Genomic DNA, 25496 nt, shown 5'->3' with positions numbered 1-25496 from the left:
AAATGGTAGGAGGTAGCAAAGTTTTCATGAAACAAAGTACACAGAAGTCCCTGATGTCCCTCTGGTGCAGCAATCTTGCTCAGAGGTCTTCAGCTTTATTTTCCAGAGATTGTACGCTCACCAGAATGATAATCTGGAGTGGGGGGGGGGCGGGGGTGGAGGGGTCTAAAGCCTCTCTGGTTCAATTTTACCTACAGCTCAGCATGCTTTCCTCGCTTCCTTATTCTTAAAGGGAAACTGCACTCACAACCAGAGTCTGCATTTCCCCCACCATTCTTCCCAGTTCTGAGGAGATTGACCTGAAACATTAACCATTTTCTATTTCCACATATGCTGCTAGACAAATTAATATTTCCAGCATTTCTATTTATGTTTCAGACTCCAGCATTGCCAGTTGAAATTATTTTAGAAATACGCAAAAAGCAACAAGGCAAAGTGCAGATAGATTTACAAATGCCCTCAGAAATGTTATTGAAATTCTGAGATTGATGGATTGGACTGTAGTTCAATCTATCTGCAGTCCATATTGACCTTTTTCAATTCTATGTTTTTTTTCCCCCATATTCTCACCCATTCTTCCTTGTTGCCAATTGGCTGATGGTTTGGGGCTTGATGCTCTTGTTATTGTTTCTCCATGTGGGTGCCCTGCTGTTTTTTGTAAGAGGAAAGGGTTGGGGTCGGCATAATTTTGTTTTTTTTCATGTGGGGGGGGGGAGAGAGAAGAGAAACTGATGTCTTTCTTTCAACTACTTCTATGGCTCAAGATCCATAAACCTATCTGTCCAGGTAGGCCCATTGTTTCTGCCCCACCGAACTTGCATCTGCATACCTCAACTCCTATTATCTCCCTGGTTCAGTCCCTTCCTACCTAAATCCATGACACTTCACATGTTTTAGATCTTTTCAGTGACTTCAACGTCTCTGGCCTCAATTGGCTCATTTTCACCATGGACATCTATTCCCTATCATGCAGATGCCTTGCCATTCAGCATGGGTGATCATGTCTCTCCATCCATCACGGTCCCTGACCCTCTGAATTGCAGTTGTTGCCTCCCCTGTTTCTAACCATGATGTTATTCCATCTATCATTTTCATTCTCTGTCTGCCTCTGCTTCTTTTCCCTTCCAGCTTTCTGGTTGTAACTAAATGTTTTAATGTCTCTCTTTGCATGATGTGTCCAAAGAATTTTGATTGCTATTTTCTGATTTTTTTAAAGTAATGTACGTTTTGTTTTCACTCTCTGTAGAACTTCTTCCTCGATTATCCTGTCCGTATATGATATGCACAGCATTCTTCTGAGGAACCACATTTCTGCTGCATTGATTCTTTTCTCCATTGCATTTGTGATGGTCCATGACTCGCAGCCATACATCAATATAGGAAGAATGTAGCAGCTGAGAGTTCTAAGATGGATGTCAGTTGCTATTTTCTTGTTCCTGAGGATGTTTCTCATTTCTCTAAATGCTGTTCTTGCCATTGCTATTCTTGCTTTTATGTCTGTTTCACCTTTGCCATCAGATGTTACCCATGATCCAAGGTACTTGAAGTTATGAACTTGTTTCAGGCTTTCATTTCCCAATACAATCCTACAGTTTGGGATATCAGGTTTCTATATATTCCCTATATGAGGGCTTTAAAGCTCTCTGCTTTTTTCTGAACAGCAGATACAGCCTGTTCCCGTCCACCACCACTCTCCTCCGTCTGGTGGAACTGGTCCTCCCTCTCAATAATTTCTCCTTCATCTCCTCCCACTTCCTTCAAACCAAAGGTGTAGCCATGAGCACTCGCATTGATCGCAACTATGCCTGCCTTTTTGTTGGTTATGTGGAATAGTCTATGTTCCAAGCCTATACCAGTATTGCTTCCCAACTTTTTCTATGCTACATCAACGACTGCATTAGTGCTGCTTCCTGCACCCATGCAGAGTTAGTCAACTTCATCAACTTTTCCTCCAACTTCCACCCTGCCCTCAAATTTACCTAGTCCATTTCTGACAGCTCCCTCCTCTTTCTTGATCTCTCTGTCTATCTCTGGAGACAGTTTATTTACTGATATCTTTTACAAACCCACTGACTCTCATAGCTTTCTGGACTATACCTGTTTTCACTCTGCCATTTGTGAAAAAAACGCCGTCCCCTCCTCTCAGTTCCTCTGTCTTCACCGCATCTGCTCTCAGGATGAGACTTTTCTTTCCAGAACTAATGAGATGTTCTCCTTCCCCAAAGAAATAAGGTTTCTTTCCTCCACCATCAACGCTGCCCTCACCCACATCTTTTCCATTTCACACATGTCTGCCCTCACCGCATCCTCCCACCACCACACCAGGGATAGGGTACCTCTTGCCCTCACTTACCACCCCAGTAGCCTCCGCGTCCATCACATAACTCTCCATAACTTCCACAATCTCCAACGGGATCCCACCAGCAAGTACATCTTTCCCTCCCTCCACATTCCACTTGGATCACTCCCCACGAGATTCCCTTGTCCACTCATCCCCCTCCTGGCACTTATTCTTGCAAGCAGAATTTGTGTTACAGATGTCCCTACACCTCCTCCCTCACTACAATTCAGGGCCCCAAACAGTCCTTCCAGATGAGGCGATATTTCACTTATGATTCTGTTGGGGTCATCTATGCTATCTGATGCTCCCGGTGTGGCCTCCTTATACCAGTAAGACCCAATATAGATTGGGAGACTACTTCACCAAGCTCCTATGCTCCATCTGCCAAAAAAACCAGGAGCCCCTGGTGCTCACCCATCAATTCTACTTCCCATTCCGACATGTCAGTCCACGGCCTCCTCTACTGTCACGATGAGGCCGCACTTGGATTGGAGGAGCAATACCTTATATTCCAAATGGGTAGACTCCAAACTGATGGCATTAACATCAATTTCTCAAACTTCCGGTAATTGCCTCCCTTTCACCATTCCTGTTTCCCTCTCTCACCTCATCTCCTTACCTGTCCATCTGGTGCTCCTCCCCTTTCCTTTTCTTCCATGGTCTTCTACCCTCTCATGTCAGATTCCCCCTTCTCCAACCCTTTATTTCTTTCATCCGTCACCTTCCCAGCTCTTTACTTCACTCCTTCCCTTCTCTCCTTGCACCTTTCACTTTCTGTTTCTTCCTCCCCCATGAAGGGTCTCAGTCCAAAACATTGACTGCTGCTTGGCCTGCTGAGTTCCTCCAGCATTTTGTGCGCGTTACTTCTATGGTTTTCTGTATTTTATGGCTATATGGAGAAGAGTTGTATTCTGCAAACACACTTTGAAAAAATAATGAACCTTTGATATGCATAAATAGCTTATATCTAGAATAATTAACGTTCCACCACAATACCTGATCGGTTTTATTCATTACAAGGGAGATGCTTACACTAACTAGCATTGAGAATAAACAACAATAAAAAATGAGTGGTTTGCAACCGTCCTCATGGAGACGAATCTGTAACTACCGCAGTAAAGACAAATTAAATGGGATTAAATACAAAAGGTATGCTTATGTACTTTACAATAAGTAGAAAAGTTGAGGTACTGCTTCCTTTCCAAACTGTACAACCTTGGCCGTTTGAAACGGAAACAAGAGACAGCAGACGGAATACAATGTGCTTTTACTCTGGAAACGGGTCAAAAGAGACCAATTTATGAAACTGAAATTACTTTAGTTACAGTATAAATTTGCATAAGGAATTTTCAGTCCCGGCTCACGTTTTGTGCAACAAGGAAACGCAATTCACCGTATTGCAGCTAATCACAGATCACTTATCAGAAAAACTCTTCCTCAGTTTATAACTCACCGGCATGACTCCGTTCTGAATCCATAAACAAGTGGAATAAAGAGCCATGTTGAAGTTAGTTATACGAATGACGAAGCCCACCCCGGCATCTTTCTCAGGAGTGGTCATCATCCCCAAGGCACAGACTCTCTGCGCAGTATAGAATTAAAATCAGACAACTTCACAACTCTATTAGCGGTCTCACTGACACACGCCCATAACAAAGAGACACAGAATCAAAGTGCAATCCAGAATCAGCTCTCTGTGATTTAAATGCACTGGCACCGCTGGCTGACTCCCTCAGTCGCCCGGTTGGACCGGACCGGCGAGCTCCAATCACGAAGCTGGCTGCCAGAGGCAGAACCAAACAAGCGTCTGTCTGTCTGTCTGTATCTTGTTTTAGGGCGGTTGGCATCCAGCTTAATGGTGCATTACCGCCACCCTCTGCTCCAGAATGTGCACTAGACATACATTCTAAATCCCTTCACCCAATCACGCGCGCGCACACACACACACACACACACACGCGCGCGCGCGCGCGCGCACACACACACACACACACACACACACACACACACACACACATATATATACAAACCTACACTTCACCCTCCCATCTTTGACCATCCTAGTATCCTATTCCTGTTTATTCGTCATATTCTATAAAAAAAACCCCTGTACCCCTTAAAAACTCTAAAAATACCCGGACTTGTGCTCTCTCACCCATGCCCAGCAACCCTTTTAATGTGAATTCCTGCATCCCCAACTCCCTTAATTTATTTCTCATCATCTTTCTCTGTATCCCATACTTCCTGCAACTCAGAACTACATGTTCTACTGACTCCTCTTCCTGACATTCCTCACACAATCCTGTCTGGTGTTTCCCTATCATTTTCAATGTTTTGTTTCGTGCACAATGCCCCAGCCTTAACCTAGTCCACACAATTTCCTCTCTTCTGTTTCCATTACCCACCCTAGTAACTGCAACACTCTTTTGTATTTGATATAAATGCCTCCCTTTCCCCTCCCTGTCCCATCTTTCTTGCCACATTCGGTTGACTTTTTCCCAGATTACACACTTAACCTCTGCTTTACTGATACTAATGTGCATTTCCACATTTTCTTTCTTTAACGCCCTCTTTGCCAACTCATCCACCCTCTCATTCCCCTTCACCCCTACATGTGCTGGAACCCATAGAAATTTTACCTGACCTCCCTGATTTGCAATTCTTGTAACTAACGGAAGGACTTCATAAAGTACATCTTGCCGACTGTTTGTGTGAAAAGACCTTAAACTTGCTAGAACTGAGGATGAATCTGAACATATCAATGCTTTGGTTTGTCTGGCTTTCTGCACCCATTGCAACGCAACCAACACTGCCAGCATCTCCACTGTAAACACCCCTAACTTATTAGATGTTCTTCTGCTGATTCCAATTTCTTTTGCTGGTATTACCACCCCAAACCCTGTCACTCCTGTTTCAGGTTCCTTCGCACCATCCGTATAAATGTGAGTATAATCACTATACTTTTCCATCACATGACAGTTAAATGCATTTACCAAATCTGTTTTATATCTTTCTTTCCTTTTTACCTCTAACAAATGCCAGTCTATGTCAGGCCATACAAGCTTCCATGGAGCTACAACCGGATAAACTACTGAAGGACTTATCCTCAGATCAAACACTCCACATTCTTTCGCGATATCATTCCCTATCCGACTAAAGGTATCCCTCTGAAACCTCCCATTTTCCCAGCACTCCTGCAACACTCCTTTAGTAGGGTGAGAATCATTGTGCCCCCGCAAGTTAGCCCAGTAGTTTGCCATCAGTTGCATCCTTCTTAATTCCAAAGGCATTATTCCCATTTCTACCTGTAGTGCTGACACTGGTGACGTTTTAAAAGCCCCACTGCACACTCTCAAGGCCTGAGCCTGAATCACATCCAGTTTCCTTATAAGAGACCTAGATGCTGATCCATATACTATATTTCCATAATCCAATACAGATCTTATTAAAGCCACATACATTCTCTTCAAAGCTGAACAACTTGCTCTCAACCAAACAAGCGCTTGCCGCCCTTCCCAGTGCGAGAGGGGGGAGGAGCCCACTCAGAAAGACAGCCGCCCTGATTGGTCACCATCTTGCTTCTTGGCTCTGACTGGTCCAGGTAGCTGTCAATATCTATCAATTTGACTGGGTAGGGAATACTGACTGCCAGGTCAAAGCCACGGAACCGTCCTGGGTCGGCAATATCATCAAACGCCGTGGCCCGCCACAAAGCAAAGTTATGACAGCGTCGGAGTTCCGAGAGACCGTAAGACTGTCGGAGAGGGATTACGGGATCTGCAGTTACATGGATGTAAGGAGCTGGAGACTGAAGGGAAAGGACTACAACTCCCAAAGCGCCGTTGCTAAGAGGCAATTGGCCGCTCTGATCCGTCGTTTCCGGTGAGCGCGGGTGAGAGGAGAAGGATCCGTAACGGAAGGTGGTGAGCCGTACTTAGGAACCCGGCCTACACTGAAACCAGAGGGACATGGACCCGGAGTCACAGCTTAATGAACAGAGAACCGCAGTCCTTTTAGAGTTAAATAGTATCCTGTCCACCACTCGGAATCTGTGAGTCGGGGGGGGGGGCGGTGGAGAGGGAATGGCGCCAGAAACGGGTCACCAAACGTCATTTTACATGCTCTCTGTTTTTCTATTCCCCATTCGGGTTCCCCACGTACCCCTTCCCTTCTCCTCATCTGCCCATCACTTTCCCTCCTTCATCCCTTTCTCCCCTCCTATCAGATTCCTCATTCTTCAACCTTTTCCACTTATCGCCTCTCATCAACATCTAGCCCCAAGCATATGCCGAGGACTAACTTCACCTCACCCACAGGCAACAGTTATCATCTATATGTACTTTTCTCTATTTGTTCAACTCAGTCCCAAATCTGCATTCTTTTAGTTCGCCTCTCCCTGTTAATATATTAATTTGTGAACAAATAGACAATTTGGAGAAAAGTACATATATATAGACGATGATACCTGTGAGGTTAGCCCTCGGCTTATATTTTGGGCTAAAAGTTGATGAGAAAGAGTGGAACGGTTTGGCTTTTGTTTATAATGCTTTGCAAATAGATTAATTATTCCTTCAGAAAATGCCAACATAGCTTTGAACTCATATAAACAAAGCACATGGTTGGAGTACTAAAGTGAAATTGGGATAGTATATATTCATTAGAGTGAAAATGAAATGTTGCATGACTGAGTATTGGGAGAGTGAAGAGCTGGAAATGAAGCAAGGAAGGGTAAAAGGAAAAGATTCTGTTAACATTGACAATTTAACTCTGTCTATTAACGGAGTAAAGAACTTGATCTTTCTGGAGTGACCCTCTCATACAAATGCTTTGCATTGGATATCCTACTCCTTGCCATTGACACATTATTTTCCTACTATTACGATATCTAATTAACCAGCTTTAGTAGTCTACTGAGTAAAGTTCACAGTTTTTAGCAGGTGCAGGTTCAGTGGATAAGATCCTTAGCCCATGCTGGTCCCTTATAAAGACATCAAATTCAGATTATTTCCAAACCCCTGATGATCTTGGTAGGGGAGGGGGTGGAGGGTTAAAGAAACAGATCATGAAGTATGCTAAATACTCGAAGTACAACATTACAGAAACTGGCAGGAAATCTATCAGTTCTTTGTAACACATAGTACTACCAATAAATCAAATCTCTAAGCCGCAAGTTGAACACTTAGGAATTTGGGATCAATAAGCAATTTAAATTCTGGTGTTGTAGGTGATCTGATTGATATCAAACATTATGCAAATATTCAGCAATACTACTGGGGCTGTGAGGAAAGCAGGTATAGAGACCATTGATAGTGCCTAATATGCTGAAAGAATAGTTGTGTACACTCATCACCATTTGACATAGGAAGGGTTACCTGAATTGTCTGACCTTAGATAAAATAATGAAGAAATTACTTAATCCATCTAAAAGCATTTGATGTGAAGTAAACTACTGCAGCAGTGTGCTACACATGGCGCTAGAATAACGACACGTAGTCGGTGAGTTGTAGTTGCGAGAAAAGAGATTTATTCAAACTTTGCGGCCTCCTTTAAAGAGCTCGCAGAAGATCCGCCCCCAGGGGTGGTTGGGCCACGGCGGCCAGTGTGAAGTCCCACGTGAACCGGCTGGAGCTGAACTGTAGCCGCACTGTGTGGGTGCCGTAGGTCTGTATTGTGCTGCCATTTGCGGCCCTCAGGGTGGGTCTTGGTTCTCTGTTGCGGGTGTCGTAACTCGTTGGAGGTAAGACGCTGATCTCCGCTCCGGTGTCAACCAAAAAGCGGCGTCCCGACTGCTTGTCCCAGACATACAGGAGGCTGTCCTGATGGCCAGCCGCCGTAGCCATCAGCGGCGGCTGGCCCTGGCATTTCCCGGGAATTTGCAGGGCGGTCTACAGCGGCGGGCCTCTGTGCCCCACTGCTGGTGGTAGAAGCACCATTGTTCGCTGGGCTCCTCACTCCCGTCGCTGGGTTTTGTAGGCTCTGCTGCCGGGCCTGGTCTGGTCTGCCTTTGGGCACGCGGCTTGGTGATCTGTGCAGCGGATGCCTTCTTGGCATTCCACAGCGCATCTGCCCAGGCCGCCACCTCCCGGGGGTCGCTGAAATCTGCGTCGGACAGCAGCAGGCATATGTCCTCGGGCAGTTGCTCTAGGAACGCCTGCTCAAACATGAGGCAGGGTTTGTGTCCTTCAGCCAGGGCCAGCATTTCGTTCATTAATACTGACGGCGGCCTGTCTCCCAAGTCATCCAGGTGCAGTAAGCGGGCAGCTCGCTCATGCTGTGAGAGTCCAAAAGTCCTTATGAGCAGGGCCTTGAATGCTGTGTATTTGTCGTCCTCCAGGGGCGACTGTATAAACTCCTCAACTTATGCAGCTGTCTTGTCGAGGGAGCTCACTACGTAGTAGTAACAAGTGGAATCCGAGGTTATCTGCCGAATGTGGAATTGGGCTTCTGCTTGTTCGAACCATAGGCAAGGTCGCAGCGTCCAGAAGCTTGGCAGTTTTAATGAAACTGCATAAACAGATGCGGTGTCAGTCATCTCTGGTCCAACTATCGTTTGGGCCGTCGGGGTCACCAATTGTAATGGTGTGCTACACACAGCGCTAGAATAACGACACGTAGTTGGTGAGTTGTAGTTGTGAAAAAAGAGATCTATTCAAATTTTGCAGCCTCCTTTAAAGCCTTCCCGTTCCTGCCCTCCCCGGGCAGGACTGCTGTGGGGAATGCATATTCGCAGACCCTTTCTGCGCACGGGTTTTTCCCCCTGCTGGTGAAGATGGCCTGGCGCCCTTTTTGGGGCCGGTGCGCGCTGTTTTGTGAGCCGGTTTGAGTGTGCTGGAAAGTGGGTCACCACATTACATTGAAATAGCTTAAGAGTGGTGAATCAATTTTAATCATGTTTATTGGGGGGGGGGGAAGGTAGGCCTAGACACTGAGGATCTCTTTGCCATTTAGAATCATGTTCTGGAAGAGTTTAATGCTCATATGTAGTTCATCTATAAAAAATAATTAATATGGATGTTGTGAAATATCATTGTAAACTACAGTGGTAAATAACAGTTTCAAACTTAACATGTCTTTACATTTAAACTGTTCTTGGGCAGATATGGATTATAACTAACGTTTCGATGACAAACTGTGCCATCTTCATCAAGGATGATGCCCAGGCATGTCTGGTGGTATTTATACCCCTATAGCCCGACCCTCCTGATTGGTTAGTCCTCATCCAATCAGGTTTCCACTCTCCCACCTTATTTACAATCAAATTGTAAGGGTCATATATACCGGGAAAGCACTAGATCCTTTTTCATGTCTTTACATTTATTTGGATATTTGCCAGTCCAAATTATGTGTTAGGGAAATTAGCAAATAAAAATTATTGATTTAGAGCTGCTGACATTGTTTTTGCAGTGTGTGTGAGCTCACGACCCTGGTAGCTTTGACAGACCGAGAAGAAGGGAAACTAGCCCAGTCTCAGAACAAGGTAAGTAGATCTCTCCAATGATGGATGTTGGAGGGGAGAATGCTGTAATGCTGTATATCCAAAGGGTAATTGATGGATTTAAATATTTTGTTTAACATCAGGCAAAAATGGCAACTTCGTTCCAATAAATGATATATTTGAAGATTCATTTATTGGGACTTTAATGCAAAATTTTCTGATGCAGTGTGAATTGCTTCATCTTTCATACTTGCATAATATGTTTGATGATTAAGCTACTCCACTCTATTTGGCACTAAAATCTGACCTTGATGATTTAGAGAGTGTTAATGCAGAACTTGCATTTGTTATATCATTGCCTTGTGTATTGCTGCCCCTATGGCAGCTGCACTCAGTGGCAGTAACACCTACCATGATAGTCAGGCTACCAGGACAGGTGAGGCCATGGATGGGAGACCATATTCTCCAACCTGCTTTGCCACCATTCTCAAAGTTAAAAGTAAGTTTATTATTAAAGTACATACATGTCACCATATACAACCCTGAGATTCATTTTCTTGCAGACATACTCAATAAATCCAATGACCATAATGGAATCAATGAAAAACTGCACTAACCGGTATGCAAAAGACAACAAATTTATATAAATGCAAAGATAAATAAAAAATAATAATAATCATAAATAAATAATAAATTTTGAGAACATGAGATGAAGAGTCCTTGAAAGTGAGTCCAAAGGTTATCAAAACGGTTCATTGAAGGGGCGAATGAAGTTACTCTGGTTCAAGAGCCTGATGGTTGAGGGGTAATGACTGTTCCTGAACTTGGTGGTGTGAGACCTGAGGCTCCTGTACCTTCCTGATGGTAGCAGTGAGAAGAGAGCATGGCCTGGATGCTGGGAGTCCCTGATGATGGATTCTACTTTCCTGCAACAGCACTTCGTGTAGATGTGCTCAATAGTGGGGAGGGCTTTACCTGTGATGGATTAGGCCTTAGCCACTACTTTTTGTAGGTTTTTTCCTTCAAGGACATTGGTGTTTCCATACCAGGCTGTGATGCAACCAGTCAATATACTCTCCACCATACATCTACTGTATAGAAGTTTGTTAAAGTTTCCGATGACATGCCAAATCATCTCAAACTTCTAAGAAAGTAGAGGCACTGTGTACTTTCTTTGTAATTGCACTTGCGTGCTGGACCCAGGACACATCCTCTGAGATGATAACACCGAGGAATTTAAAGTTGCTGACCATCTATCTCTGATCCCCCAGTGAGGACTGGCTCATGGACCTCAGCTTTCCTCCTCCTGAAGTCAATAATCAGTCTCTTTGTCTTGCTGACATTGAGTTAGGGGTTGCTGTTGTGGCACCACTCACGGAGATTTTCAATCTCCTTCCTATATGCTGACTTGTCACCACATTTGACTCAGCCAACAACAGCGGCATTGTCAGCAAACTTAAATAGGTCATTGGAGCTGTGCTTAGCCTCGCAGTTGTAAGTATAAAGCAAGCAGGGCAGGGGGCTAAGCACACAGCCTTGTGGTGCCTCTGTACTGATGGAGATTGTGGAGTAGATGTTGTTGTGCAACTGAACTGACTGGAGTCCGCAAGTGAGGAAATTGAGGATCCAGTTGCGCAAGGAGGTATTGAAAGCAAGATCTTGAAGCTTATTGGTTAGTTTTGAGAGAATAATAGTGTTGAACGCAGAGCCTTTAGTCGCTGAAGAGCATCCTGATATATGTATCTTCGTTGTCCAGATGTTCCAGGGTTGAATGAAGAGCTAATAAAATGGCATATGCTGTTAACCTGTTGTAACAGTAGGCAAATGGAGCCAAGGCGCTTCTCAGCTAGGAGTTGATGTGTTTCATCACCAACCTCTCAAAACACCTCATTACAGTGGTTATAAGTGCTACTGGATGATAGTCATTGAGACAGGTCACCACATTCTTCTTGGACATTAGTATCTTTGAAGCCTGCTTGAAGCAGGTGGGTACATCAGACTGGTTAAAAATATCAGTGAACACTCCAGCCAGTTGATCAGCACAGGTCTTTAATACTCAACCAGGTACCCTGTCTTGGCCAAATGGTTTCTTTGGGTTCACCCTCCTGAAAGATGCTCTCACTTTCACAATGGCCTTAGAGACTGAAATCACAGGGTTATCAGGGGTTGTGGGGAGTTTGTGAAGGTGCCTCCATGTTTTGCCAACCAAAGTGAGCATAAAAGGCATTGAGTTTATCTGGGAGCAAAACTTTTTAGTCACCTAAGTCACTTGGTTTCACTATGTAAGAAGTGATAGCATTGAAGGTCTGCTTCAGCTGTCTAGCATCCGTTAGTGATTCATGTTTGGTCCAGAACTGCTTCTTCACACATGAGATTGCTTTCTGGAGATTGTACCTAGAATTCTCGTATTTATTTTACTTGGTCACCAGACCTGAATGCCACTGACCTGGCCCTCTGCAGACTTTGGATCTCATGGTTCATCCAGGATTTCTGGTTGGAGAAGACTCCGAATGATTTTGTCTACAACTGTTTTTATAAAGTCCATGACAACTGTGGTGTATTCATTCAGATCCTTTGTGTCCTTGAACATTGTCCAGTTCACCAATTCCAAGTGATCCCATTGCCGCTCCTATGCCTCCTGCGACCAGGTATTTGTTAACCTATCTCTGGTGCCTTGCTCTTTAGCCTCTGCCTGTATGCAGGTAGGAGGACTGCCAAGTGATCCGATTTCCCAAAATATGGTTTAGGCATGCAACGATAGGCATTCCTAATCATACTTTAGCAGTGGTCGAGTGTCTTGGGACCTCTGGTGCTGCAGGTTATACGTTGATGAAATTGGGCAGAGATTTCAGAGGCCTGATTGAAGTTCCTGACAATGTTTGAAAGGCATTGGGGTAAGTTGTTTCTTGTTTGCTTGAGTACCTGCTTAATGTTGGCTGTTGGTGGTATGTAAACTATGGTCAGGATCACAGAGAACTCCCTTGATAATTAGAATAGTCGGCACTTGATTGTTAAATGTTCCAGGTTGGGGGAGCAAAAGCACCATAAGACCACTGCATCTGAGCACCACAAAGAGGTTATTATGAATCACAGACATGAACCCCCACTTTTTGCCTTCTCCGAATCAGCAGACTGGTCTATCCTGTTTTATCAGAAGCCCTTGGGTCTTACTGACATATCCAGCATGTCCAGACTGAGCCATGTTTCCACGATACAGAGAATGCAGCAATTTCTCTTTTCCCTCCAGTTCAGCAATCTTGCCCTTAGGTTCTCAGTTTTGTTCTCCAGTGACTATATGCTTGCTAACAAGATACAGGTAGAAGTTGTTTGATGCTTTGGTGTTTTAACCTGGCTTGGAGTCCTCCCCTTCTCCTGCTCTTTTGTCTGGGGTGATATACCTTTGTCCACGTAAAGGTGCTGTACCTGCATGCTTGAGTGTTAAGTCTACCCTGTGCTTCAGAAGATTGTGAAATGTTCAGTAAGACGGTCCAAAAGTACATTACTTAATCGGAAATTTCAGGCTGCAGATTGCAGTCAGAGTTATTCAGGAGAAATGTATTAAGAAGTTTTATAAGTTCTCTGCAAGATCTCCATGGTTCGTGCCATTTTGTGTTGCACTGGCTAGATTGATTCCTTTATTTCAGGAGGCTCCAAGCGGATGAGCAGTTGATTAATCCCTATATGCAAGTCACAATTGGTTGCAGATAGTTTTTATAGTCAGTGAGGGTCACTACAGTGAATTATTTACTATGTTGGCCATTGTAATAGAGTCATAAAAAGGAACAGCACAGAAACAGACCCTTCTAGTCTGCGGCGAACCATTTAAGCTACCTACTCCCAGTGACCAGCATTGGGACCATATCATGCCATACCTTTATCATTCATGTACCTATCCACACTTATCTTAAATGTTGAAATCAAGTTTGCATGCACCACTTGTGTAGGCAGCTCATTCCACACACTCACCACCCTCAGAGTGAAGATGTTTTCCCCCTCATATTCCCTTAAACCTTTCACCCTTAACCTTTGACCTCTGGTAGTCTCATCCAACCTCCATGGAAAAAGCCTGCTTGCATTTACCCTATCTTTACTCCTCATAATTTTATATACCTCTATCAAATTTCCCCTTAATCTTCTACGCTCCAAGGAATGAAGTTCTAATGAATTCAATCTTTCCTTATGACTCAATCCTCCAGACCCTGCACCACCCTTGTAAAGTTTCTCTGTACACTTCCAGACTTATTTCCATCTTTCCTGTAGAAAGGTGACCAAAACTGTTCACAATACTCCAGATTAGGCCTCACCAATGTCTTATACAACTTCAACATAACATCCCATCTCCTATCCTCAATATTTGCTTGATTTATGAAGGCCAATGTGCCAAAAGCCCTCTTTATGATTTTGTCTACCTGTGACACCATTTTCAATGAATTATAGATCTGTATTCTCAGATCCCTTTGCTCTACAGCACTCCTCAGTGTCCTACCATTCACTGTGTAAGACCTACCCTGGTTGGTCCTACTGTACAACATCTCACACTTGTCTGCATCAAGTTCCATCTGCCATTTTTCCATTTGATCCAGATCCCTTTGCAAGCCATGATCACCTTTCTAACTGTCCACTACACCCCCAACCTTGGTGTCATCTGCAAATTTGCTGATCCAGTTAACCAGATTATCATCCAGATCATTGATATAGACCCAGTACTGATCCCTGTGGCACTCCACTAGTCACAGGCCTCCAGTCAGAGAGGCAACTATCTACTACTACTCTCTGACTTCTTCCACAAAGCCAATGTCTAATCCAATTTACTACCTCATCCTGAATGCTGAGGACTGAACCTCCTTGACCAACCTCCCATGCGGGAAATTGTCAATTGCCTTGCTAAAGTCCATGTAGGCAACATCCACCTCCTTGCCTTCATCCACTTTCCTGGTAACTTCCTTAAAAAACTCTATTAAGATTGGTTAGACATGATGTACCACGCACAAAGCCATGCTGACTATCCTTAATCAGTCCATTTCTAGCCAAATACTCATTTATCCAGTCCCTTAGAACAGTGGTCCCCAACCACCGGGCCGCGGACTGCTACCGGGCCGCAGAGCATGCGCTACCGGGCCACGAGGAAGTGATGTGATTTGGCAATATGAGTCAGCCGCACCTTTCCTCGTTCCCTGTCACGGCCACTGATCAGCCATTACGCATGCAAGGTCATGACCCGCGCGTCATCCATGTCAGGGTGAGAAGGAGATCAACTCCTCGAGCTTGCAAATGATGACAGGCTGAAAAGTATGTTTGACATCTCTGTCGGCATTTTGGATCAAAGTCAAGGCTAAATATCCTGAGATAGCCACGAAAGCACTGAAAACGTTGCTTCCATTTCTAACATTCTTCTGCGAAGCGGAGTTTTCTGCAATGAATGCAACGAAAACTAAATTGCGGAATAGACTGGACATAAGGAATCCCCTTCGAGTATCGCTGTCTCCCATCACCCCTCAATAGGACCATGTTGTTGCAGGGAAACAAGCCCAGGGCTTCCACTGATTCAGCGATATTGGGTGTGTTGCAATGATTTTATATATTTATACGGGGAAAATATGTGCTGTGTGTTTAATATCCAAATGTTACTTAAAATGTTATGATGCTATTGACTTATAAGTGACCGTATAACAATTACAGCCCGGAAACAGGCCATCTCGGCCCTTCTAGTCCGTGCCAAACACTACTCTCACCTAGTCCCGCCGACCTGCACACAGCCCATAACCCTCCATTCCTTTCCTGTCCATATACCTATCCAATTTTTCTTTAAATGATAATATCGAACCTGCCTCTACCACTTCTACTGGAAGTTTGTTCAACACTCACTTTAAGCTCCCCTGTTCTCCCCTGATAATTGACTTATCACTGTATTCATGCGAGGAAAATATGCGCTGTGTGTTTAATATTAAATTCGTTAGATAAACCCTTTTAGAAACAAAATTGAGTGTATTACCCACTTATCGCCTATATTCCAATAGTGATTAACACCCACCCCCACGAACAGAATCGCCAAAAAGAATTTGCTTGGGGGGTGGGTATCGGCAGGTCACGACGTGCATGCGCACTGGTGCCCGTGCAAGGCTTCATGGTCATTGTAGTCTTTCTGGGTAAACAACGCATTTGACTGCTACTCTTGTCCGTTGGCAACCCTACTCCCCCCCCCCCCCCCGGTCGGCCGGTCTGCAAGAATATTGTCAATATTAAACCAGTCAGCAATGCAAAAAAGGTTGGGGACCCCTGCCTTAGAATACCTTACAATAACTTTCCCACTCCTGATGACAGACTCACCAGCCTATAATTTCCTGGTTTATTTTTAGAGCCTTCTTTAAACAGCAGAACAATATTGGCTATTCCTCTGGTACTTCACTTGTTGCTAAGGATGATTTAAGTACCTCTGCTAGGGCCCTAGCAATTTCTGCACATGCCTCTCACAGGGTCTGAGAGAACACCTTGTCAGGCCCTAGCAATTTAGTCACCCTAATTTGCCTTAAGACAGCAAACACCTCCTTTGTACTCTGTATAGGGTCCATGAAGTTGATGCTGTGTTGCCTCACTTCTATAGACTCTGTGTCTGTCTCCTGAGTAAATAAAGATGCAAAAAATTCATTCAAGATCTCTCCCATCTTAATTGGCTCTACATACGGATTACTATTCCGATCTTCCAGAGGACCATTTTTGTCCCTTGCAATCCTTTTTCTCTTAACGTAGCTGTATAATCTTCTGGGATTCTCCTTCACCTTGTCTTTAAGGCTTAGAGATGCTATGTGTAGCATATTGATGTAACTCTGCTGATCCTCCAAAGGAAGGTCTCATTCATGAAGAATGTGCAATTTTATCTGTTTTATTTACCAAGTTAATGGTAAACCTACATGTCGTAGGTTTTTTTCACCGAAAAGCAATGAAGAAGAATCTCATCCAAGGCGATTAAAGCATTGTGTGCAATAGAAGTTGCTCATGAGGTTGTTGGAATGCAGATTACACTTTTCATCTGTTGTTTTATACTTGGTACCAGAATTATGCTAAGTTTGAACATGTTCAATTCTCACCATTACTTACCTTCCTGAAAAAAACGTTTCTATTGTTGATGCTGGAACCACAACTAGCAATATGCAAAGTAAAATCTGGTAACAATATTTAATTTTTACTGAAATGTGAGTCGAAATAAAGAGTTTTGACCCAAATGCCAGCAATTCCTTTCCCCATACAGATACTCACTAAGTTCCTCCAGCAGAGTATTCGTTGCTCCACATTCCAGCATCTGCAGTGTCCCTGAAACAAGCCTAAACAGTTATATTGATAACTCTGAAACCTATAAGTAGACACTTTTACTCACAAAACTTTAATTTTTTAACTGCCTGACAATTTATAAACATACACCACTGATTATAAACAACAATGTTGCACCCAAGTTTATGGAGAGCTAGTATGCTACTATGTTACTAGGAAGTATGTTACTAGGAATTCCACAATTGTCTAGTGCCTTTGGCTGGGAAAATCAAAATTCAGCCCATGCAAAAATTCGTGGCTTCTTTGAAATAACAGTAATGACTTGGAGGATAGGGGAAGTTTAACAACCAAATTATGGATATTACTTTTGTATGTACTATCAAATTTGGGTAATCAGATTAGTACATCAATCTGTAAAACAGTTTTTTATACAAATATACTAAATTATTTTTACTTTTCAAAAATAAATTATCCATATTCAATTGGAATCACAGTCAAATGATTCACTGCAATTTGTTCATATTGAAAGTGAGTTTGTTATACTGAGTAAAGTTAATGGCGAATTAATGATAGGTCAGGCTTATATTTAATATTATTACACTAAATTGCTATCAGTCTGCTGATCTTTATTGAGACAAAATAGTGGGCACCCACCACTGTTCCCTCTAAGCTGTGTGGGTGAACAGCTGCACAGTAACTGAAGTATCCCTGGACACACAAACTTGTTGCTGGAATGTTAATATAATTTTGAAATTATGCTCATATAATTATGAAATAACCTGTAACTAATGTGTTAATGAATATAATCCATAAACTTTCTAAATTATAAATGTACCACAACCTTTACTTTGAAATATTTTAGGGCTTCAACATATTTTTAAATTGACAGTGTTTCAAGTTACAACATAGATACAAATTGTAAGAATAAACACAGAATAGAAATCGGTAGCTCATTGTTGATAAGCTGCTGGCCCACTGAACGCTGACGCCATCTCATCAAAACATTTTACTTTTGCCATTGTGTCTGTCAGTTGCGTTTTAATTTGGGTATATCAGCTTTGTGCTTCAGAAACATATAATGGAAGGATTGCAGAAATCTGCTTTCCCTACCCTAATTGCTGATGAAAGCACAGACATTTCAGCCGAGAAAATGTTAATTTTTTATTTTAAGTTTTGACCAGACATATAAGACTATGTTTATGGATACTTTGAAACTACATGTGGCAGTGTCACCATTGTTGAAGTAATTTAAAAAATAAACAACAATCTTGATTTTCAAGAGATGGTGATGATTATGTGAGACGGGTTAAATGAAATGCTTGGAAGGAATAACAGTGTGGCTGCAATTTTTTGAGAAGTAAAGCATTTGTCTGAGCAACATTGCATTGCAATAGAGAAGACCCGGGATTAGATGACGTATGGGGAAAAAAGTATCTATTATGCAGGATGTAGAAACACTGCTACAAACAGTGTATACAATGTTCAGCAGGCCATCTGTTAGAAAAGGAAAGCTAGAAGAATTAATAATATCGCAGAATGTGACGCTCTATCATTTTGACCAATAAACAAAGTAAGATGGCTGTCAAACATTTGCCATTACTGCTTTAATGAGGAATTAAAGTTTTGATCCAGTATTACAAAGAGCAAGTTAATGAATGTAACCTTCCAAGCAGCAACTACTGCTCGAATAGAGTTAACTGTCCTTAATCTCTAGGAAGAGGTACAGTCGATGTTTCAGGCCGAGACCCTTCGTCAGGACTAACTGAAGGAAGAGTTAGTAAGAGATTTGGAAGTGGGAGGGGGAGGGGGAGATCCAAAATGATAGGAGAAGACAGGAGGGGGAGGGATGGAGCCAAGAGCTGGACAGGTGATTGGCAAAAGGGATATGAGAGGATCATGGGACAGGAGGTCTGGGGAGAAAGACAAATGGGGGGGGGAACCCAGAGGATGGGCAAGGGGTATAGTCAGAGGGACAGAGGGAGAAAAAGGAGAGTGAGAGAAAGAATGTGTGTATAAAAATAAATAACGGATGGGGTACGAGGGGGAGGTGGGGCATTAGCGGAAGTTAGAGAAGTCCATGTTCATGCCATCAGGTTGGAGGCTACCCAGACGGAATATAAGGTGTTGTTCCTCCAACCTGAGTGTAGTTTCATCTTTACAGTAGAGGAGGCAGTGGATAGACATGTCAGAATGGGAATGGGATGTGGAATTAAAATGTGTGGCCACTGGGAGATCCTGCTTTCTCTGGCGGACAGAGCGTAGGTGTTCAGCAAAGCGGACTCCCAGTCTGCGTCGGGACTCGCCAATGTATAGAAGGCCACATCGGGAGCACCGGATGCAGTATATCACCCCAGCTGACTCACAGGTGAAGTGTCGCCTCACCTGGAAGGACTGTCTGGGGCCCTGAATGGTGGTTAAGGAGGAAGTGTAAGGGCATGTGTAGCACTTGTTCTGCTTACAAGGATAATGTGTAGCACTTATTCCGCTTACAAGGATGGTCTCAAAGCTCTCCGCTTCTTTTTGGATTCTAGACCTAATCAGTTCCCCTCTACCACCACTCTGCTCCATCTAGCGGAATTAGTCCTTACTCTTAATAATTTCTCCTTTGGCTCCTCCCACTTCTTCCATACTAAAGGTGTAGCTATGGGCACCCGTATGGGTCCTACCTATGCCTGCCTTTTTGTTGGCTTTGTGGAACAATCTATGTTCCGTGCCTATTCTGGTATCTGTCCCCCACTTTTCCTTTGCTACATCAACGACTGCATTGGCGCTGCTTCCTGCACGCATGCTGAGCTGTTGACTTTATTAACTTTGCCTCCAACTTTTACCCTGCCCTCAAGTTTACCTGGTCCATTTCCAACACCTCCCTCCCCATTCTAGATCTTTCTGTCTCTGGAGACAGCTTATCCACTGATGTCTACTATAAGCTTACTGACTCTCACAGCTATCTGGACTATTCCTCTTCTCACCCTGTCTCTTGCAAAAATGCCCTCCCCTTCTCGCAATTCCTCCGTCTCCACCGCATCTGCTCTCAGGATGAGGCTTTTCATTCCAGGATGAGGGAGATGTCCTTTTTTAAAGAAAGGGGCTTCCCTTCCTCCACTATCAACTCTGCTCTCAAACGCATCTCCCCCATTTCACGTACATCTGCTCTCACTCCATCCTCCCGCCACCCCACTAGGAATAGGGTTCCCCTGGTCCTCACCTACCATCCCATCAGCCCCTGGGTCCGACATATTATTCTCCGTAACTTCCGCCACCTCCAACGGGATCCCACCACTAAGCACATCTTTCCCTCCCCCCCCCGCTTTCTGCAGTGATCGTTCCCTACGTGACTCCCTTGTCCATTCGTCCCCCCCATCCCTCCCCACTGATCTCGCTCCTGGCACTTATCCTTGTAAGTGGAACAAGTGCTACACATGCCCTTACACTTCCTCCGTTACCACCATTCAGGGCCCCAGACAGTCCTTCCAGGTGAGGTGACACTTCACCTGTGAGTCGGCTGGGGTGATATACTGCGTACGGTGCTCCCGATGTGGCCTTCTATATATTGGCGAGACCCAACGCAGACTGGGAGGCCGCTTTGCTGAACACCTACGCTCTGTCCACCAGAGAAAGCAGGATCTCCCAGTGGCCACACATTTTAATTCCACATCCCATTCCCATTCTGACATGTCTATCCACGGCCTCCTCTACTGTAAAGATGAAGCCGCACTCAGGTTGGAGGAACAACACCTTATATTCCGTCTGGGTAGCCTCCAACCTGATGGCATGAACATGGACTTCTCTAACTTCTGCTAATGCCCCACCTCCCCCTGGTACCCAATCCGTTATTTATTTTTATACACACATTCTTTCTCTCACTCTCCTTTTTCTCCCTCTGTCCCTCTGACTATACCCCTTGCCCATCCTCTGGGTTCTCCCCCCCCCCCATTTGTCTTTCTCCCCAGACCTCCTGTCCCATGATCCTCTCATATCCCTTTTGCCTATCACCTGTCCAGCTCTTGGCTCCATCCCTCCCCCTCCTGCCTTCTCCTATCATTTTGGATCTCCCCCTCCCACTTTCAAATCTCTTACTAGCTCTTCCTTCCGATAGTCCTGACGAAGGGTCTCGGCCTGAAACATCAACTGTACCTCTTCCTAGAGATGCTGCCTGGCCTGCTGCATTCACCAGCAACTTGGATGTGTGTTGCTTGGATTTCCAGCATCTGCAGAATTCCTGTTGTTAACTGTCCTTAATGATGTTTTAGAAGATCAGGCAACTATTTGTAAATTACTTCAGAAAAGCTATTTGAATATAATTGAAGCATTGCAGTATGAGGAAGCAAAAGTTAACAAGTTATGATCACAGTATCTTGGCGATGCTGTCTATTGGAGTGACAAACTGCTTGCCTCTAAGTTCTGATGCCGATACTGTGTCTTATTATTCGATTTATTTAACGTGTATGTAATCACTTGGGTAATAGATTTCTTGACGATAAGTTAAGAGAATGGCAAGCTTTTGACCCTGTTGTTGCAACAATTTTTGAATTTGGAAAAGAGAATGTTGCATGACTGACAAAAAAATACTCCGCATTTAAAGTTCCACACAGTTTGCAGGCCATGTAAAAAATTCTTGCACAGAGCAATGGTTTGTTAGCGCAGCTGTGAAAAAATTAGAGGGATTGTTGATATTGAATGTATCAGACAAATCTGAAACATAAATATTGATCACTGCTTCAACTAAATTAATACTTTGATTTTAAAACTGATTATTTGTATTTTTAATACATAAGTATGTACTTAGTAAACAGTATTTAAAATATCCATCTACTGATCTACAATACCGTATTCTTTCCTTACCAGGCTTTGAGCTCCCTGGAAATCTGGAAGCACCTGTTTGCTGCAGTGTCTACAGAAGACAACAGTCCATTGTTGCAATAAAATGGCAGATGAGGAGACCAATTTGGTTTCCACAGATCTCCTGCCTCTAACAGACCCGAACCATGAAACCAGATTATTCAATGATGTAATATCCATCGGTGAAACTGATTCAGAAAATAACCCACAGTCACTTAATTCTATGTCACATGTTGATGAATCTGATCCAGGTGTCTGGGAGCTGGATGACTCACTTGTTGAACCGCAATGTGATTACGTGCCAGATCATTCTCTGACCACTGGAAATAGTCCACCATTGCAGCTGTTTCAGTTACGGGGAACTAGTTCTGGGTTCACTTCACGCAGTCACAGAATATTCAGTGGCTTGGAGAATGCAGTAAAATTTGATGCTTCTCAGTCCAAGGACAAGAAGATCATTGAAGGAGAATTCAAATGTCCACCATATCAAGCTTCTCAGGGAAAGATGACAGAAGGTTCTCCTTCAGAGAGAATGATAGTCACGGTACCAGCCAGAGCAAAGCAGAGTACTGTCTTGTGTAAAAAGCCACACTCTGTCCCAGACTTTCTTCTGCATCCAGAACGCTGGACAAAATACAGCTTGGAAGATGTTCCAGAAATGAGCAATAAGAAAAATACAGCAGTGGCGTTTGAGTTCATGGGTGTTCTGAAAAAACGAAAAAAAGAAAAAAATACAGACATGCAGCAAGACCTAATTGAAGACCTAACAGACTTCAATGAAAGCTCCAGTTCCTGTTTCAATCAAAAATCTGACAGTGGTGTTGGTAAAATCCTTTTCAGAAAGCCATCAAAACCAAAGGTAACAGAATGGGATAGTCCTGGCAAAAAGGTTGATGTGATCAAGAAGAGAGAAAAGAGAGGTGAACTCAGTTCAGTAGAACTGGCACTTTCAGATTGCAGTGAAGTCCAGGATGCAGAAGCTTGGTGGCACGATAAAGATGCAGCGGAGCTGTCAAAGGACAGGAAACAGATGACAACAGAAGAGAAGGAGCAAAAATCAGTCATATTTCACAATGTAAGAAAGAGAAATCGGAAGAATATTCGAATGAAATTGAATAAAGACAGCGAGGATGACTAATAACCACATGTTTGATTTTAAATGGATTATCTTAAAATCAATATTTAGTTAAATATTCCTTTGACAGGGCTGTCGCCTTTTAGGCCATGCTCCAAGTTTCCCAGGAAGGTAGTATTAATTTTCTACAGTTAACTAATGTTTGTGTTCACAGGTGTATGTTGTAGTGGGGTTGGGGAGGGTTTGGAGTGTGATGTAGAGGTGGTGAGGGAGGGAGAGGCAGGAGAAGTTCTAAATGGGTCAGGTTTGTGATGGAAAGGAGGGAAATGATGTATGATCCTGAACTGTAGTAAAAGTAAAATGTACAGTATGTATAAACACTTTATGCTTCAAGTGACAAGAACTGCAATGTTATTTTGAAACCCAGACGAAAAGAATGAAGTCCTAACATGAGATTCTGTTGTTTGTCAATTATTAGTAGATAAAATTTCAAATAAAATTAATCTACAAGTAGGTATTTGTGACATGACCAACTTTTATTGTCCACCTCTCATTGCTTTTGGTTCTAATCAAGCAGTCAGTAATGCTTGAGAAGTGCTGAGCTTAGAATTCACTTGGGTTTTCCATCACACTGACTTTTACCTGTAGACAATAAAAGGGTTTGAGAACTTGCCACAGGATAGTTTACCATAGTTCATATACAGTTTGTCCAATTAAATTGTTAATCAATGGTGCTCCTCCTATCTTTCAACCTCCACCACTTCCCCCAGCTGATGATTTTTGATGAAGGGGGTAGAATTAGCAAGGCGCTGTCCTCAGGAACCACTATGCCATTGTTCTGGGATTGTGAGTGGCCTCAAACAATCTTATATTTCTTTGTACTAAGCTGTCCTATGAATCCACCTATTGGAGAATTTCTCCACACTGATGTAGTTCGATTTCAGTTTTACTAGACACCATGAAGGTAGCTTTTGATTGAATGCACTGTGAAGAAGTCATTATTACCTCATCTCTGGAATTCAGCTCTTTCCCCATGTTTAGATAAATGATTTTTAGAGCTGATTGGGTCTGACAAAACTAAAATTAAACATTGAATAAGCAGGTTACTGAATAGGACAATCATTAGGACCTTTAATGATATGCTTTGAGTGCAAGAAATGCAAGAGAACACGAGAGAGAAATCAGGAGGGCACAAAGTGAACATGGGATTGCTCTGTCAGACAAGATGATAAAGAATCCCATGGGCTTCTATAGCTATATTAAGAGCAAAATGATATCAAGGAACAAAATTGGACCACTTGAAGAGTGGTCATCAATGCATGGAGCTGAAAGAGATGGGGGAGGTCTAAAATGAATTTTTTGCATCTTTATTTACTCGAGTGACAAACCCAGTCTATAGAACTGAGGCAAAACAATGGTCGGTTCATGTATTTTATTTGAATTATTGAAGAGGAGGTGCTTGGTCTCTTGAGACATGTTAGGGTGGATAAATCCCCAGGGTCTAATAAGATGTCCGCTCTGACCTTGTGGAGGCTGATGCAGAAATTGCAAGAACCCTGGCAGAGATACTTAAAATGTCTTAGCCACAGGTGAAGTGCCGCAGGACTGGAGGATAGCTAATGTTCTGTTGTTTAAAAAGGGCTCTAGGAATAAACCGGGAAATTATAAGCTAGTGAGCCTGTTGTCATTTGTGGCTAGATTATTGGCAGGTATAAGGGACTGGATATATAAATATTTGGATAGACAACCTGATTAGGGATAGTCAACATGGCTTTGTGAAAAGATCATGTCTAACCATTCTTATAGAGGTCTTCAAGGAGGTTACTAAGAATGTTAATAAAGGGAAGATGGTGGATGTTGTCTACATTGACTTAAGCAAGAGCTTTGACAAAGGCCCGCATGGGAGGCTGGTGTAGAAAGTTCAAGTACTTGGCATTCAGGATGTAATAGTAAATTTGACATAGCAGAAGAAGACAGTGGTAGAACAGGTTGAGTACCCCTTATGTGAAACTCCAAAATCTGATTTTTTTTTTTCGAGTGCTGATATGACGTCACAAATGGAAAATACCACAAGGCACTGGGAAGGTTCCCTGACGATGCTCAGGTCTCTGCATCACAGACAGTTCTGAGAAGTAACCTCACATATGCAATGAACAGAAGTTAATGGAAAAAAGAAAAACACTGCATTACGCAAAAAATGAAGATCTTGTTCATGCATTGAAAGAATACATTCATTAACACAGGAGTGAATATATGCCACTTAACAGTATGCTGATCATGGAACAAGCAAAGATCTATCATGACTTTAAAAAAATTAAAGACAAAGCATTTATGAGTCACAAAGTATTGATAAATTTACAAAGATCATTGCTCATGAAAATCTAGCACCAGAACAAGTCTACAATGCTGCTGGTTTTTATACCTTACATAAAACCTAAAAAAAAGTGAAATACCAATACAGTGTAATGTAACCTTTTAATCAAAACACAACATCGTAGGTAGAGACTGAAAGCCTGTTGTTTGTTGTTCAACAGCTGATT

The 25496-nt window shown here is 43.1% G+C and overlaps 2 protein-coding genes across 4 annotated transcripts in view; one reads left to right on the top strand and one right to left on the bottom strand.

Moving 5' to 3' along the window:
- The window catches only part of slc22a18 (solute carrier family 22 member 18), a 161538-nt gene extending 157519 nt beyond the window's left edge, over nucleotides 1-4019 (bottom strand). The window contains exon 1 of the mRNA XM_063062120.1: nucleotides 3795-4019. Within this exon, the coding sequence (XP_062918190.1) occupies nucleotides 3795-3905 (111 nt within the window). The 5' untranslated portion in view covers nucleotides 3906-4019. The remainder of the gene's footprint in view (nucleotides 1-3794) is intronic.
- A 1978-nt stretch (nucleotides 4020-5997) lies between these two features.
- Nucleotides 5998-23621, top strand: tssc4 (tumor suppressing subtransferable candidate 4). 3 transcript variants are annotated; one of them, XM_063062118.1, is made up of 3 exons: nucleotides 5998-6223; nucleotides 9746-9818; nucleotides 21888-23619. In XM_063062118.1, the coding sequence occupies exon 3, from the start codon at nucleotides 21967-21969 to the stop codon at nucleotides 23017-23019; it is 1053 nt and encodes a 350-aa protein (XP_062918188.1). In that variant the 5' UTR covers nucleotides 5998-6223; nucleotides 9746-9818; nucleotides 21888-21966; the 3' UTR covers nucleotides 23020-23619. The 3 variants fall into 3 exon arrangements, with proteins under 3 accessions (XP_062918188.1, XP_062918187.1, XP_062918189.1); XM_063062117.1 differs by lacking the exon at nucleotides 5998-6223 and adding an exon at nucleotides 6232-6392; XM_063062119.1 differs by lacking the exons at nucleotides 5998-6223; nucleotides 9746-9818 and adding an exon at nucleotides 6232-6392 and having other exon boundaries at nucleotides 21888-23621.
- Nucleotides 23622-25496: the final 1875 nt, after the last annotated feature.

The sequence above is a fragment of the Mobula hypostoma genome, chromosome 11, assembly GCF_963921235.1.
Source record: "Mobula hypostoma chromosome 11, sMobHyp1.1, whole genome shotgun sequence".
In the NCBI taxonomy this organism is placed as follows: Eukaryota; Metazoa; Chordata; class Chondrichthyes; order Myliobatiformes; family Myliobatidae; genus Mobula; species Mobula hypostoma.
This window is presented reverse-complemented; position numbering and strand designations above follow the sequence as displayed.

Excerpts from the sequence above, each read along its gene's own strand:
- tssc4 (XM_063062119.1), top strand. The coding sequence starts at position 21,967 with ATGGCAGATGAGGAGACCAATTTGGTTTCCACAGATCTCCTGCCTCTA.